The following is a 12033-nucleotide window of genomic DNA, read 5'->3' on the forward strand; positions in this document are numbered from 1 at the left end:
ATTGTTGATTTTTGTGGTTGAAAACTTGATTTTAGAGAAGGTCAATCTAATTGTTTGATCTTTGTGGTTGAAAACTTGATTTATAGAAACTGTTGATTTTTGTGGTTGAAAACTTGATTTTAAAGAAACTGTTGATTTGTGGTGCCGGTGCTGCCCTGTGGTGCCCGCGCGTTGGTGCCCCGTGGTGCCCACGCGGTGCCGGTGGTGCCCCGTGGTGCCGGCGGTCGATTGAAGTGTGGTTTTGGATTTTGTGGCGGTGATGATGAAAAAAAACGCATATTTTGATGACGATTGGCGCGGCAAGGATGGTGGAGGGTAGGTTTTTGAACATGCAACCCCACTTTGCAGCCTCTTATTATCGGAAAATCTGAGCCAAACCCCGTTTTTTCAAGAATCCACTCATTGTTTTGATTATACCACCATTACAGTGTAAATCATGATCTTTAATCTTTATGAAAGTTATTTTTGCCATAAATCATCTTCAAGTTTAGAATAAAGTCAATGGATTATGTAGATGATGATCTTGTTAATATCTAAACATAAAAACGTTTAGATCATCATTACTAGCCTAAATTACACATCATCCATTTAAACATCCTACTTTAACATAGTCATCATAAGCATAAGCCTAATCTAACACAAAACAACATAATCAATATGATTATACTAACTAGTTAACACTAAACCACATAATCAACACATAATACATCTTTATTAATAGACTTTTAAGTGGTGTTAAGGGTTTTAAGCTTTTTTTTAAGTTTTGTTCAAAATGATTAACATGTACTTTAGTAAATTACATAACATAACAAGCTAAAAAATGGTGGATGATGATATTACAACTTTGCAAGTGATTAGTGGTCTTTAGATGATGATTAAGATGAGATGAAAGCTCCAAAACAACCTCTAATGGTTCTCCATGCATGCAAGTGCTTTGATCCTTCTTGTAATGACTTAGAATGGCTTAATTTAGGATGTTTAGGACTTGAAAAAAAGAGAGTGAGGGTGTTTGGGGTTGCCGTGAGGATGAGAGGGAGAATGAGATGTATTTGGTGTTGTTATATTTGTTGCAAAGTGAGAAGAATGATGATGAATGTGTTATAACTCCACAATCCAATTTAGTCAAAAGCAAGATCTTCCTACCATACTTCAACATAATCATCAACCCTAGAGTCAGTGGCGGAGCTAGCCCATTAATTTAGGGGTAGCCCGGATTCTTTTTTATTTTGGGATCTTGGGCTAACTTTATCAATTATATTTTGAGCCTCCTTTCAATTCTATTATTGTTAATTTGGGCTTATTTTATCATTCAGGCTTAATTATTCTACAAGTTTTCGGGTTGTAAAATGTTTGGGCTTATAAGAAAACTTGGATTTTACTAAAATCAAGTATCCTATTTTTTTGTTTAGGGATATCCTCGTATTTTTAAGGGTATACTTTATATAAAACCGAAAAAAATGAAATAAAAAATAACACTACGAATACGGGGTTGAGCCATAGCTCGTGTTACGGCCACTAATACTATAGTTCCGCCCATGCCTAGAATAAGGGGTATGGCCGATTGGGGCATGGTGGTATGGTGATTTATATTTTTTTTTTTTAAAGTTAATAAACATGTGATATAAATGTTAAAATGTGAGATGTTTTGGTAATTAGGTTAATTAGGGTAATTAGGGTGTTAATGGTAATTTAGGGTTTTAAATAAAGTCTTATTAGTTTACTAGTTTAGTGGATATTGATTTTGGATGGTAAAAATGCCACTAGCCCTCGTCGGTTTGATATCGGGTGATACACGAAAGGTGTGATATAATACCGGGAGCTATGGTTTTATTTTACCATTGATGCTATGACGTTTATTCAAGGCGTTTACGACGCCAAAATATGTTTAGATAGCTCGCTACCTATCGGCTTGAATTTGGTAATGTGTGAAAGTTGCGGCGTAACACCGGGAGTTTATGTTTCGGGTATCCCATTGATATCCCTAAGCTTATTTAGGATGTATAACCTTATATACAAGTCTTACGAGCATTAAAATGCTGAATTTTAGTGTTGCGGACAAATTTCAATGTTACAGGTTGGCGCGGATCAGACACTTTATGTTTATGTGCATTTTCTGGAAAATTTATGTGTTTTAGCATTTTGTGCCCCTAATTAGGGGTTTTTATTTGTATTTCAACTATAATATGCTTTTATGCCATTCATTGCTCGTTCGGACAATTTTCATAACTAGCTGGCATGAATAGTGTGTTCAGGTGATTAGTAATTTTCAGTATTTCGCCAACATATTCGGACATAGTTTGTTGCTTTCTCGCGACGCGACGAATGTATCAATATTGTTTGAAATATTTAACCATGTCCTATGATTTCTACACTTGACGTGACCTAATCATGCATTAATTAAGTCATAACGAACGCAATTAAATGTATAATTAAGTTGTTAAGTTGTACGGAATTACCATTATTTTTTCCGGTTATCACATTCTCCCCCATTAAAAGAATTCCGTCCCGAAATTCAAGCTGCGTTTCCGGTTGTAGGGGAGCCTTGGAACAGATGTGGGTACTTGGACTTGATTTGATATTCACGTTCCCACGTATACTCGGGACCGTGATGCGAGTTCCAACGGACCTTAACCAGTTTAATACGACTTATTCGTGTCTTGTTGACCTTCCAGTCCGTAACCTCTACAGGTTCTTCGATAAGGTAAATTGGAGTTTGTCGTCAATGTTATCATCGTTACATTATTATATTATATACATGGAAACTAAAAAAATTTTTGGGCTCGTTTAGGCTCAAGAGTTGTGTATTTCAAGCTCGGGCTCGATAGCTAAACGAGCTCTATTGGCTCGGGCTCGTTAAGGCTCTTCTCGTTTGTGCTTTTAACCAAGCCAATCACGAGTAGTTCTCGAGCCTCTGGGCTAATTTACACCCCTACCAACACATACTCCTTAGCGTCACTCGAAGATTGAGACATTTTCCTAAGTTGTTTGATTTGTGGTTTTTTAGGTTCAATCAAGTGTTATTGAGTTGAGTAATTTACCAATACACCCCATAGGTATATATAGTGATTTGGGATGTTAAAAAACCGATTCTAACGGTCAAAAAAAGTAAAAAAAAAAAAAAAAACAGTTATAGTACGAATTTTAACATTAGGAATTGATTCAGTTTTTTTTGCCGTTAAAACCGGTTCCTACCTAGGTAAAATCAGGTCGGGTTGGAACCGATCTTTAGAAATGTTAGAACCGGGTCCAGCCTATATGGGTATAAACGGGTACGGACCGGTTCCTCCTATCACTAGGTAGGAACCGGAACCGGTCCCAAGTCGGTTTCACTGGGTCAGGTATAACCGGTTTTTTGTGTCCCTCTACATAGATTTACCCAAACATGGATGATTGGATGTACCAAATCATTTTGTATTGATTTGTAGAGGAGAACTTTTTTGATTACTTAGAAATGTAGAGAACATTTTAGATTACTTAGAAATAACGTATGTTGTGGCCACATATACAGAAAGGAACAAATGGTGAGTTTAAGCATAGGTTTAATAAGAAGCATAAATATCTTTCTCAGAATAGTAACATAATGCAACAAAAATGATGACAAACCAGCAACCAATATATTCATTACATATAAGCACGACGCCATAAACTAACATATATGATACGTTGTTTACCGCTTAAGTCTTCACAACCTGTATGTATCTACTGAATTTCCATCATGTTATATTCACAGAAGCAAAGAGACTGAAGTTCACCGGAGATCGACAACATCAAACTTCAAAGTTTCGTTCAAATAAACGTGAGAACAATGTTCGTATATCGGGCTACCGTCATCTGGCTCCTCGTGAGGATGAAAGCCACGTTGATCACACTTCCGTATTAAATTCACTCCAGCAGGATCAGAAAGGTGAAAAATACCATGTGGGCTATGCACATAAAGTTTATATAAAGTAAGTACACAAATACACACATATAATCCATGTATAATCACAAGCTTTATAGGTGGCAAAATGGACAGGTCGGGTGTTCATGGTCTGGTTTTGACGGTTTTGAGGTCAAACTGTTGGCAACGATTTTTAATGAGTGTAAACCAAAACCAAACCGTTGAAAATATAATCAAATCCCGTTGCTAACAGTTTGGCTACGGTTTGATTCCACGATTTGGGCTTTACTGGGTCTTTACAAATAAATAAAAAAAAGAAATAAAAGCACCTAGTATACGATGAAAATAAAGAAGCTATAAATTTCAATCATGTGTATAGACCAAGGTAAATTGAAGGCCAAGATAAATTATAAAAAGTTACATAGCTCAGAATCAGATGATTCAGTTGAGTATAAACGAAAAAATCAAATCATTCTGTATAGTTTAATAAAATCCTATATTGACCACAAAACCTAACCGGTTTGGGCGGTTTCATGGCATCAAACCAAACCGAAACATATGCCCACTTAACCAGTCTCAGGTTAATATTCAACGATGACTGAATTACCCTTATTGTTAACCAGACGGGACGTGAATCACTCTTGCATAGAAATATGTTAATAAAGTTCCATAACAATTTGTCATTGCCAAACTCAAACCGATTTGTACCAGAAATAATGATTCAAATTTTATCGTATAAATATTTTCACATGAAAGCAGTAGTTAAAAGAAATGTACCTGGATTCATCAGTAGGGGCCATCACAATTGCGATTGCTTCTGGAAGCATAATCTGAAATATAACATGCAAATTAGATTCCTTTGTAAAAATAAGCAGAAGACAAACTGCTATTGTGCTGTTCAATACAAAACGAAAATACAATATGTTCAATTTATACCTGATATGAGTAATGTGTGTGCAGATCGACTGATGACATGAAACAGCTTTGTGATGGATGAGTCTGGAAAATTATAACAAGTGTAAGACATCAGAAAGTTAATATCATTCAGCAAAGACATCTATATGGTCGCTTACGTGAATCCATCCTAAAGGGAAAAGAGAACGCTTGTCCTGAACCTCAAATATATCTTCTTCGTTTAATGTCTGACACTGAAGAGCAAAAACAATGCATCAGGAATGTGATTATAAAAAAGATCATGCAACCCTATACACATTGCATCTTTATCACATATAGGCCTGTGAACGAATCGAACAATCATGAACTGTTCGTGAACTTGTTCGGCGGAAAGTTCGTTTATGTTCATTTGTTGAATAAACGAACGAACATGAACACAATTTTTTGTTAATTTATTTAAACGAACGAACATGAACACACATTTTGTTCGTTCATTTATGTTCGTGAACGTCCATTTATGTCCGTTCATTTATATTCGTTTATTTACATTTGTTTATGTTTGTTCGTTTTAATTTTAATACATAAGTAGTTATATTTGTATAAATATTAAACATCAAAGCAACTTTCTAACTACTTATATAAATATAACTAATTGGTAATTGGGCTTTATAGCATTAAAATGAGTATTCTAATGCAATTTATCATAATTAATCACTAATTTATAATAAAAAAAATACTTTATGTTCATTTATGTTAAGTCAATTATGTTCATTTCTATTCATTTATGTTTGTTCAACTAAGTTCATTTGTGTTGTTTATTGTTTGTTAAATTTTGTGCGTTTATGTTCGTTTACGTTCGTGAACTATTCTTTTAGGTTTTAAACGAGCATAAACGAACACGAACATGCCCATTTTCTTATAAAAAACACACATGAACAAAAAATGTGTTCGATTAAATGTTCGTGTTCGGTTAAAGTTAAATGAAAGAACACGAACATGGCTCTGTTCGTGTTCGTTCGGTTCATTTATAGGCCGAATAGCATATGCATCTATATAGTTGAATCCTATATAGTTCTGAATTCTTACCGAATCAGATGTTGACTCCTGCTTAGGTATGATAAGTGTGGTAATTTGAAAATTCCTGTTTTTCTACAATCAGATCGATAAAAATATGTAAGATAACAAGATCTAACAATCAAAAGAAAAGGAAGTTACTAATAGGACCATTATAGTCAATACCAAAGAACCAGCAAGAACACCGCATGTCTCTAAGTTTCGTTTAGTATTTTCATGTGCCACTCTCAAAAAATCTTGCATCATTTTTACAGGCTGCAAAAAGTAGAGTCAATACTAGGAGTCTAGAGGTGAGAAGAAAACCGAAAAAACCAGAAAAAATCGATTTAACCGAACCGAAAAAACCCGAACCGCACAGAAACCGAAAAAACGGAACCGAATAGCCAAAAAATCATTTTTTAATGTTTGTTATATATTGATTTAGGAATTATTAGTTTTATTCTTGAATGTTAAGTATATATATAAAAAAAAACATTAACATGTTTATTTATCTTTGAAATGATTTATCCATTGCCTACAAGACTTAACAATGTTCAACATGAAAATTTAAATGATTTTCAAAGTATCATAATAGAAAATGTCTTAATAAAACTTTGGAGAAACATAAAAACAGATTAGCAGTTGCTTAGGTGAACGATAATAATTAAAAAGGTTAAACATAATAACTTAAATGTAAACATCTAAGAAAGATTACTAAATCTTGGATTATACTTTCTATTTTTGAATCTTACGTAATTTTTTTCCGAAAACCGAACTGTTGCTAAAACCGAAAAAAACGAAAGGAACAGTTTTCAATAGCCGAAAACCGAACATTTCGGTTACGGTTTCGGTTTTACCATAAAACTGAACCGTGCACACCCCTAACCAGGACAACTTCACGAAGTATAGATGAAATATTTCTCAGTAACAGAACTTACGATATGTAAATGGTGGTATGTATTAGAAGTAGGTGAATCATCTTGAAATGAGTTGGCGGGTCCCGGTCTTGGATCAGCAACTTGTGATGGAGGTATGTGAGAATGTTCCGGCTGCAGTCGCGCAAGCACGGGAGGGGGAGAAGGTTGTCTGATATTTCCGGAAAGAAAAAGATCATCGTCAAACTGATCCTCAGTAAGACGGGACCATCTACCGTCATCTAAAGATAACACTGAATCCATTGTAGATGTATCCACTCCAGTGTTGCTATCTTTGACACCAGTGTTGTCAGTTTGCACAGTCTGAAATAAGCTATAGCAGAATAAAATATAGCATAAGCACACAAGGTCTCGTTTGTAAAATAAGTAGACTTTTGTAAAGATACTAACCTCAGATTATCACTTGAGTTTAAGTCAGTATATGCTGGATATTGCACCTGTTACACAACATGATTTAGTATCAAGAGTTCAGAATTGAAAGTGCAAATGTGCGATAAAAGTTAATGAGTTCTACCTTTGTCTGTATACTAGGGTTTGACCATTGTCCGCGAAGACCATTGGGACCTAGAAGAGAATGTCTCGATAAAGTTTCTTGTCTGGGAGGTGGCAACAGAGATCTGAATATAGAATAAGTACAGATGCTTAAAATTTAATAGCTGAGAATTTGCATACTTTGAAGTTTGAACATATAATATGTTCGTTTACTAATAATAATATGTTGCCCTCTTAATATAGGCCACAGTCCCCTTTCTATATTTACTTCAACAAGATGAGAAATAATGGCACTTGAGTGTTCGTTTGTGTTCTTCAACGTTTGTTTGTGTTCATTATCTAAAATTAACAAACGAACAAAAAACACATTTAATTTATTAACAAAAGATCATAAACAAGTGTTCATGAACAGAAACAAATAAACACGAGCATATATTAAAATTTGAATTAGATCAACATCTTTCATCACAAAGCCGTTGCCCTCGAGAAGATGATGTAGTTGGTGATGAGAAATTTCTTAAGGCTGTGATTTGCGAAAGTAGTGAATCCTAAATTGTTAAGTGGTATGTAATATACAATACACTAATATTTATTAAATATGTTATTAGTGGGAATTTTGAAGTATTCAAATAAAATATAAAAAATAGAAACCCTAACGAACATAAATGAGCATGTTATAAATGATCGAACGCAACCTCTATTCATCTTCGTTTGTTCAACTAAACGAACAAAATTTCTTGTTCGTGTGCGATCATTTATTAAACAAACGAACTTCCCGCCGAACGTTCACGAACTGTTTGTACAACATTCGGTTCATTTGCAGCCCTATTCTCACATACAAATAATATAAACACTCACAGCTTTTGGAACTGCATGTCAATGGAACTAGATTGTTTATTTTGAGTAATCCCAGAGTTCTGGTTCCAAGACAGCCGATTTTGTATGTTTTGGTACTGCAACAACATAATAGACACAAAAAAAGATAATGCACAAGAAAACTGACAAACAGTCAAAAAAACAACAGCAGCTTATTGCCCATCAATATTAGTGAGTGAACTATTATTACCTGCTTGTTACGGGAGTCAAAAGTAACTCTGTTATTCACAGCAGGTAATTGACCATTTGGTTGATCATTTTCACTTCTGGTGTGACCTCTGTTTAATCTATCCACTTGACGTAAAAATTCTGGTTTCAAAGATTCCAACTCAGCTACCACCACGAGTAATTGCTGAAATAAGAAAAAAATTTAACGCCATGTCTTCAGAATTTTAACCAAGTACATACAGTGTGAGAAATGGGTAAAGATTAATGAACCAAATTTACCTTCTTGCAATATGCCCGTTCCTTTGAACATAAAGCATTGTAGTCGCGATGAAATTTTATTGTATCCAGTACCAAACTGAAGATTCAAACAAAAATATTAGTTTTAAGTTTAACAACAATAGACAAATGTCTAAATGCTTAAATTGGGATCTCATCATCACTCTATCACTATCATTACCTTGAATATCTTAGAAGAATAACATACAAATCTATGATATTCTTTTCCTCTCGATATATATTTGCCTGCATGCACAGAAGTTAATCATTAGTGGATGTGGATAGACTGCAAACCATCAAAAACTACATATTACAACATAAAATTCTTTGTTTGCAAAGATGCAAGTATATGTACATATAAGAGCATGCATACGAAGAAGACTCCAAATGATGCATCTAAAAATACACCAAATCCTTCATACCACAACCTATATATTTCAGTATCAAACATAGTTATTAAAAGCTACTTTATTACACTAATATTTTAGATTTCTACTTTTATCTAAGGAAAACAGAAAACTACTTTATTACACTAATATTTTAGAACTTTTGGTATCAAACAGATGATATTAAATGTCATGTAATAGCTATAGTTTATTTTATTTGAAGAATAGTATTAATTCTCTAATACATAAAATATTTTAAACTTTTTTTCATTGTGCGCTTTTTTTCCTCAGGCCCTAGCCTTTTTTGCGCCTAGGCCCCAGGCGAGGCCTATGCGCCTTGAGTGCGCCTAGCGCCTTTAATAACTATGGTATCAAATAAAGGCAAGCCATGCAAGCATATGTGGTTACAGCATACTTTTCCCTTTTCGAGAAGAACGCTAAAACTGGTTGATGAGACACTAAGACCAGGGTTATATTGTCTGCTTCTAAGTTCTAACAGAACTTGAATCATTGAAATTATCATACAAATTCACAGATCCAAGTTTAACGGCTGTACAGGGGCAGTGGAAGCAGAAGTGTTGTATATGCAGGCCAAGAAAACCGTATTCCTATATATGTACAGGACTACAGGGATAGCATTCTTATAGCAAAGTCAAAAAACTGTATAGAGGCAGCTTTAAGTGTCCCTAAATGTTTTATAAGCCCTCCTTGTAAAGGCTTAATCAGCTGTTAACGAGTAAGAGAACGATAGAAAGTCTTTTTACACACAATTTGGCATCTTAGTGTAGCAGAAATGTAGTCCAAAGTGAATTTAACACATTCAGTAATAGAAGGATTGAAATCTGAAAGCATTGATTGTGAACAGTTCCGTTTTCTCCAACTTGTACTAAGCTTGGTTTTAAAGGGTAAAGTTCTTGTACAAATAATCTTAACATACTAAACATACAAATTGAAGGAAAACTCAAAAAGACAAGGTGGCATTTTTGTAATTATCAATAACTATCAAAGTTACTCTACAAATATACCTAAAAAAACCTAACCACTCCCCCCACCCCCAAAAAAAACCTAAACCCCCCACCCCCCCCCCCACCCCCCAAAAACCTAAAAAAAACCTACCCCCCCCCCCCCACCACCCAAAAACCTAAAAAAAAACCTAACCCCCCCCCCCACCCCCAAAAACCTAAAAAAACCTAACCCCCCCACCCCCAAAAACCTAAAAAAAACCTAACCCCCCCCCCCACCCAAGCTAAAATGCTAAAAACTAAACCCCTAAAAAACCTAAAAAAATCTAAAAAAATAAAAAAAAAACACACAAATTATTTTATTTTATTTTTTAACATTTTTTATTAAAAAATCGCTACTTTTAGTAGCAGCAAAAAAAATATATATATATATATATATATATATTTTTTTTTGCTAACGAAATGTAGCGATTTTTTTAATAAAAAATGTTAAAAAAAAAAATTTGTGTTTTTTTAGGTATTTTTGGTTGTAACTTTGATAGTTGGTGGTAATTACAAAAATGCCACCTTGTCTTTTTGGGTTTTCCTTCAATTTGTATGTTTAGTATGTTAAGATTATTTGTATTTGATCTTTTGCCTGGTTTTAAAATGCGTGTAGCGATCCGATGCGTTTTGATCCCAAACCGTATGTGTGATGCGCGAAGCGCACACGTCAATTATGCGACTGCGAGGTATTCTTTATTTAAAAACGCTAAAAAAATATTTATAGCAGCTAATATTTTAACTTGTGAACCTTTAAACACGAAAATATAATATAATATATTCTCATCATCTATAGTCAGGTTTGTTCAATTAAATATCTAATTTGTTCAAATACCAGTCAACTACATATGACACCACATTGGACCACATCATGTGATGCGCGCATCATGGAATCGCAACATGCGATGCGATCTCATCACTGCATCATGTGATACGCGCATTATGCGCTCCTGATGCGCGCATTTTAAAACAAAGGTACTAAGAGGACAAGGTGATGCTTATAGGAGGCAACGGTAACCAAACAACGTTTTACACTACAAAACAAACAAATCCCCTGGGTTTTGTTAAATGTCATTAGTTTTAAGCCGTTTAATATCAAAATCGTTTATAACAAACTAGGGATCTCTAAAAGAACCTGCTGCATAATACTACCATGATTAACCCTACACCGTACCTATCATCACCAGAAACAGCCAAATGTACCTAAAAAACCAGCTACTGTTAAACATACACAATTCATGAACAGCAACTAGCCACAAACTTTTCACTCTCCTGCACACAATTCACGACATGTATTCCGATTCTGCATTCGATACAAACAAGCCTAACCATAGCATCATCATCAACACTCAAAAATTCACAAAACCTATCGAACATCTAAACCCTAAGTAACTAAACTACTAAACCTAATCATGTCAAATTTCAATCAATACACAAAATCAATCAAACTGTAGCTTCGAAACGCATACGGAAATACGAATTTGAAGTAACGATTACCTGCTTGAGGAGATTATCGGCGATTCGGTAATAGTTGCGAAGTGGAATTCGATCGTCGACATCGATCTTACGAGTCATAGCGTTGACGTTGATCGGGTTTCTGAGTGGAGGTCTCATGGTTTATGAGTACGGGAGAATTTGGATGTGGAATTGTTGATTCCGGTAATGTTTCGCCGGAGAAGAGTGCCGTAGGGGGGTTGAGTTGGGATCAAGTTAAGGAAAAGGCTGTTACCGTGTATGACGACATGATGTTGTCCTATAAAATACCGACCCTTAAAAAAAAAAAAAAAAAAAAAAAAAAAAAAAAAAAAGTAAACTGTCATTTTGATTCACGTGGTTCGGACATTTTTGCCATTTTAATTCAAATCTTAAACTTTTTAAATCCGAGTCTCTATGGTTTTCCTTTTATTGGCATTTTAGTCCAAAATTCAAAAACTCTCATTTTTTTACTTTAAATCTGAGTCTCTATGGTTTCCCTTTTATTGTCATTTTAGTCCAAAATTCAAAAACCCTCATTTTTTTACTGTTCCAACATGCCTATTTTGTCTTTTTGTGCAGGGGCATTTTGGTCA

At 34.6% G+C, this 12033-nt stretch overlaps 1 protein-coding gene across 2 annotated transcripts; it reads right to left on the reverse strand.

Moving 5' to 3' along the window:
- Positions 1-3522: 3522 nt before the first annotated feature.
- On the reverse strand, positions 3523-11706 carry LOC110920951 (AMSH-like ubiquitin thioesterase 3). Of its 2 annotated transcripts, XM_022165197.1 has the most exons (14): positions 11462-11705; positions 8756-8820; positions 8578-8653; positions 8321-8482; positions 8113-8207; positions 7277-7379; positions 7153-7199; positions 6766-7075; positions 6014-6103; positions 5861-5923; positions 4954-5028; positions 4817-4879; positions 4658-4710; positions 3523-3923 (listed from the first exon to the last, which is right to left on the reverse strand). In XM_022165197.1, exons 1-14 carry the CDS (start codon positions 11576-11578, stop codon positions 3749-3751), a joined length of 1494 nt encoding a protein of 497 aa, XP_022020889.1. In that variant the 5' UTR covers positions 11579-11705; the 3' UTR covers positions 3523-3748. The 2 variants fall into 2 exon arrangements, with proteins under 2 accessions (XP_022020889.1, XP_022020890.1); XM_022165198.2 differs by lacking the exon at positions 6014-6103 and having other exon boundaries at positions 11462-11706.
- Positions 11707-12033: the final 327 nt, after the last annotated feature.

Source organism: Helianthus annuus, chromosome 16, assembly GCF_002127325.2.
Source record: "Helianthus annuus cultivar XRQ/B chromosome 16, HanXRQr2.0-SUNRISE, whole genome shotgun sequence".
NCBI lineage: Eukaryota > Viridiplantae > Streptophyta > Magnoliopsida > Asterales > Asteraceae > Helianthus > Helianthus annuus.

Coding starts and splice junctions, on each gene's coding strand:
- LOC110920951 (XM_022165197.1), bottom strand. CDS start 11,578: ATGAGACCTCCACTCAGAAACCCGATCAACGTCAACGCTATGACTCGT. Junction 7,380..8,112: donor GACATGCAGTTCCAAAAGCT/GTGAGTGTTTAT, acceptor TTCTATATTCAG/ATCTCTGTTGCCACCTCCCA. Junction 7,076..7,152: donor AACTCAAGTGATAATCTGAG/GTTAGTATCTTT, acceptor ATTCTGCTATAG/CTTATTTCAGACTGTGCAAA.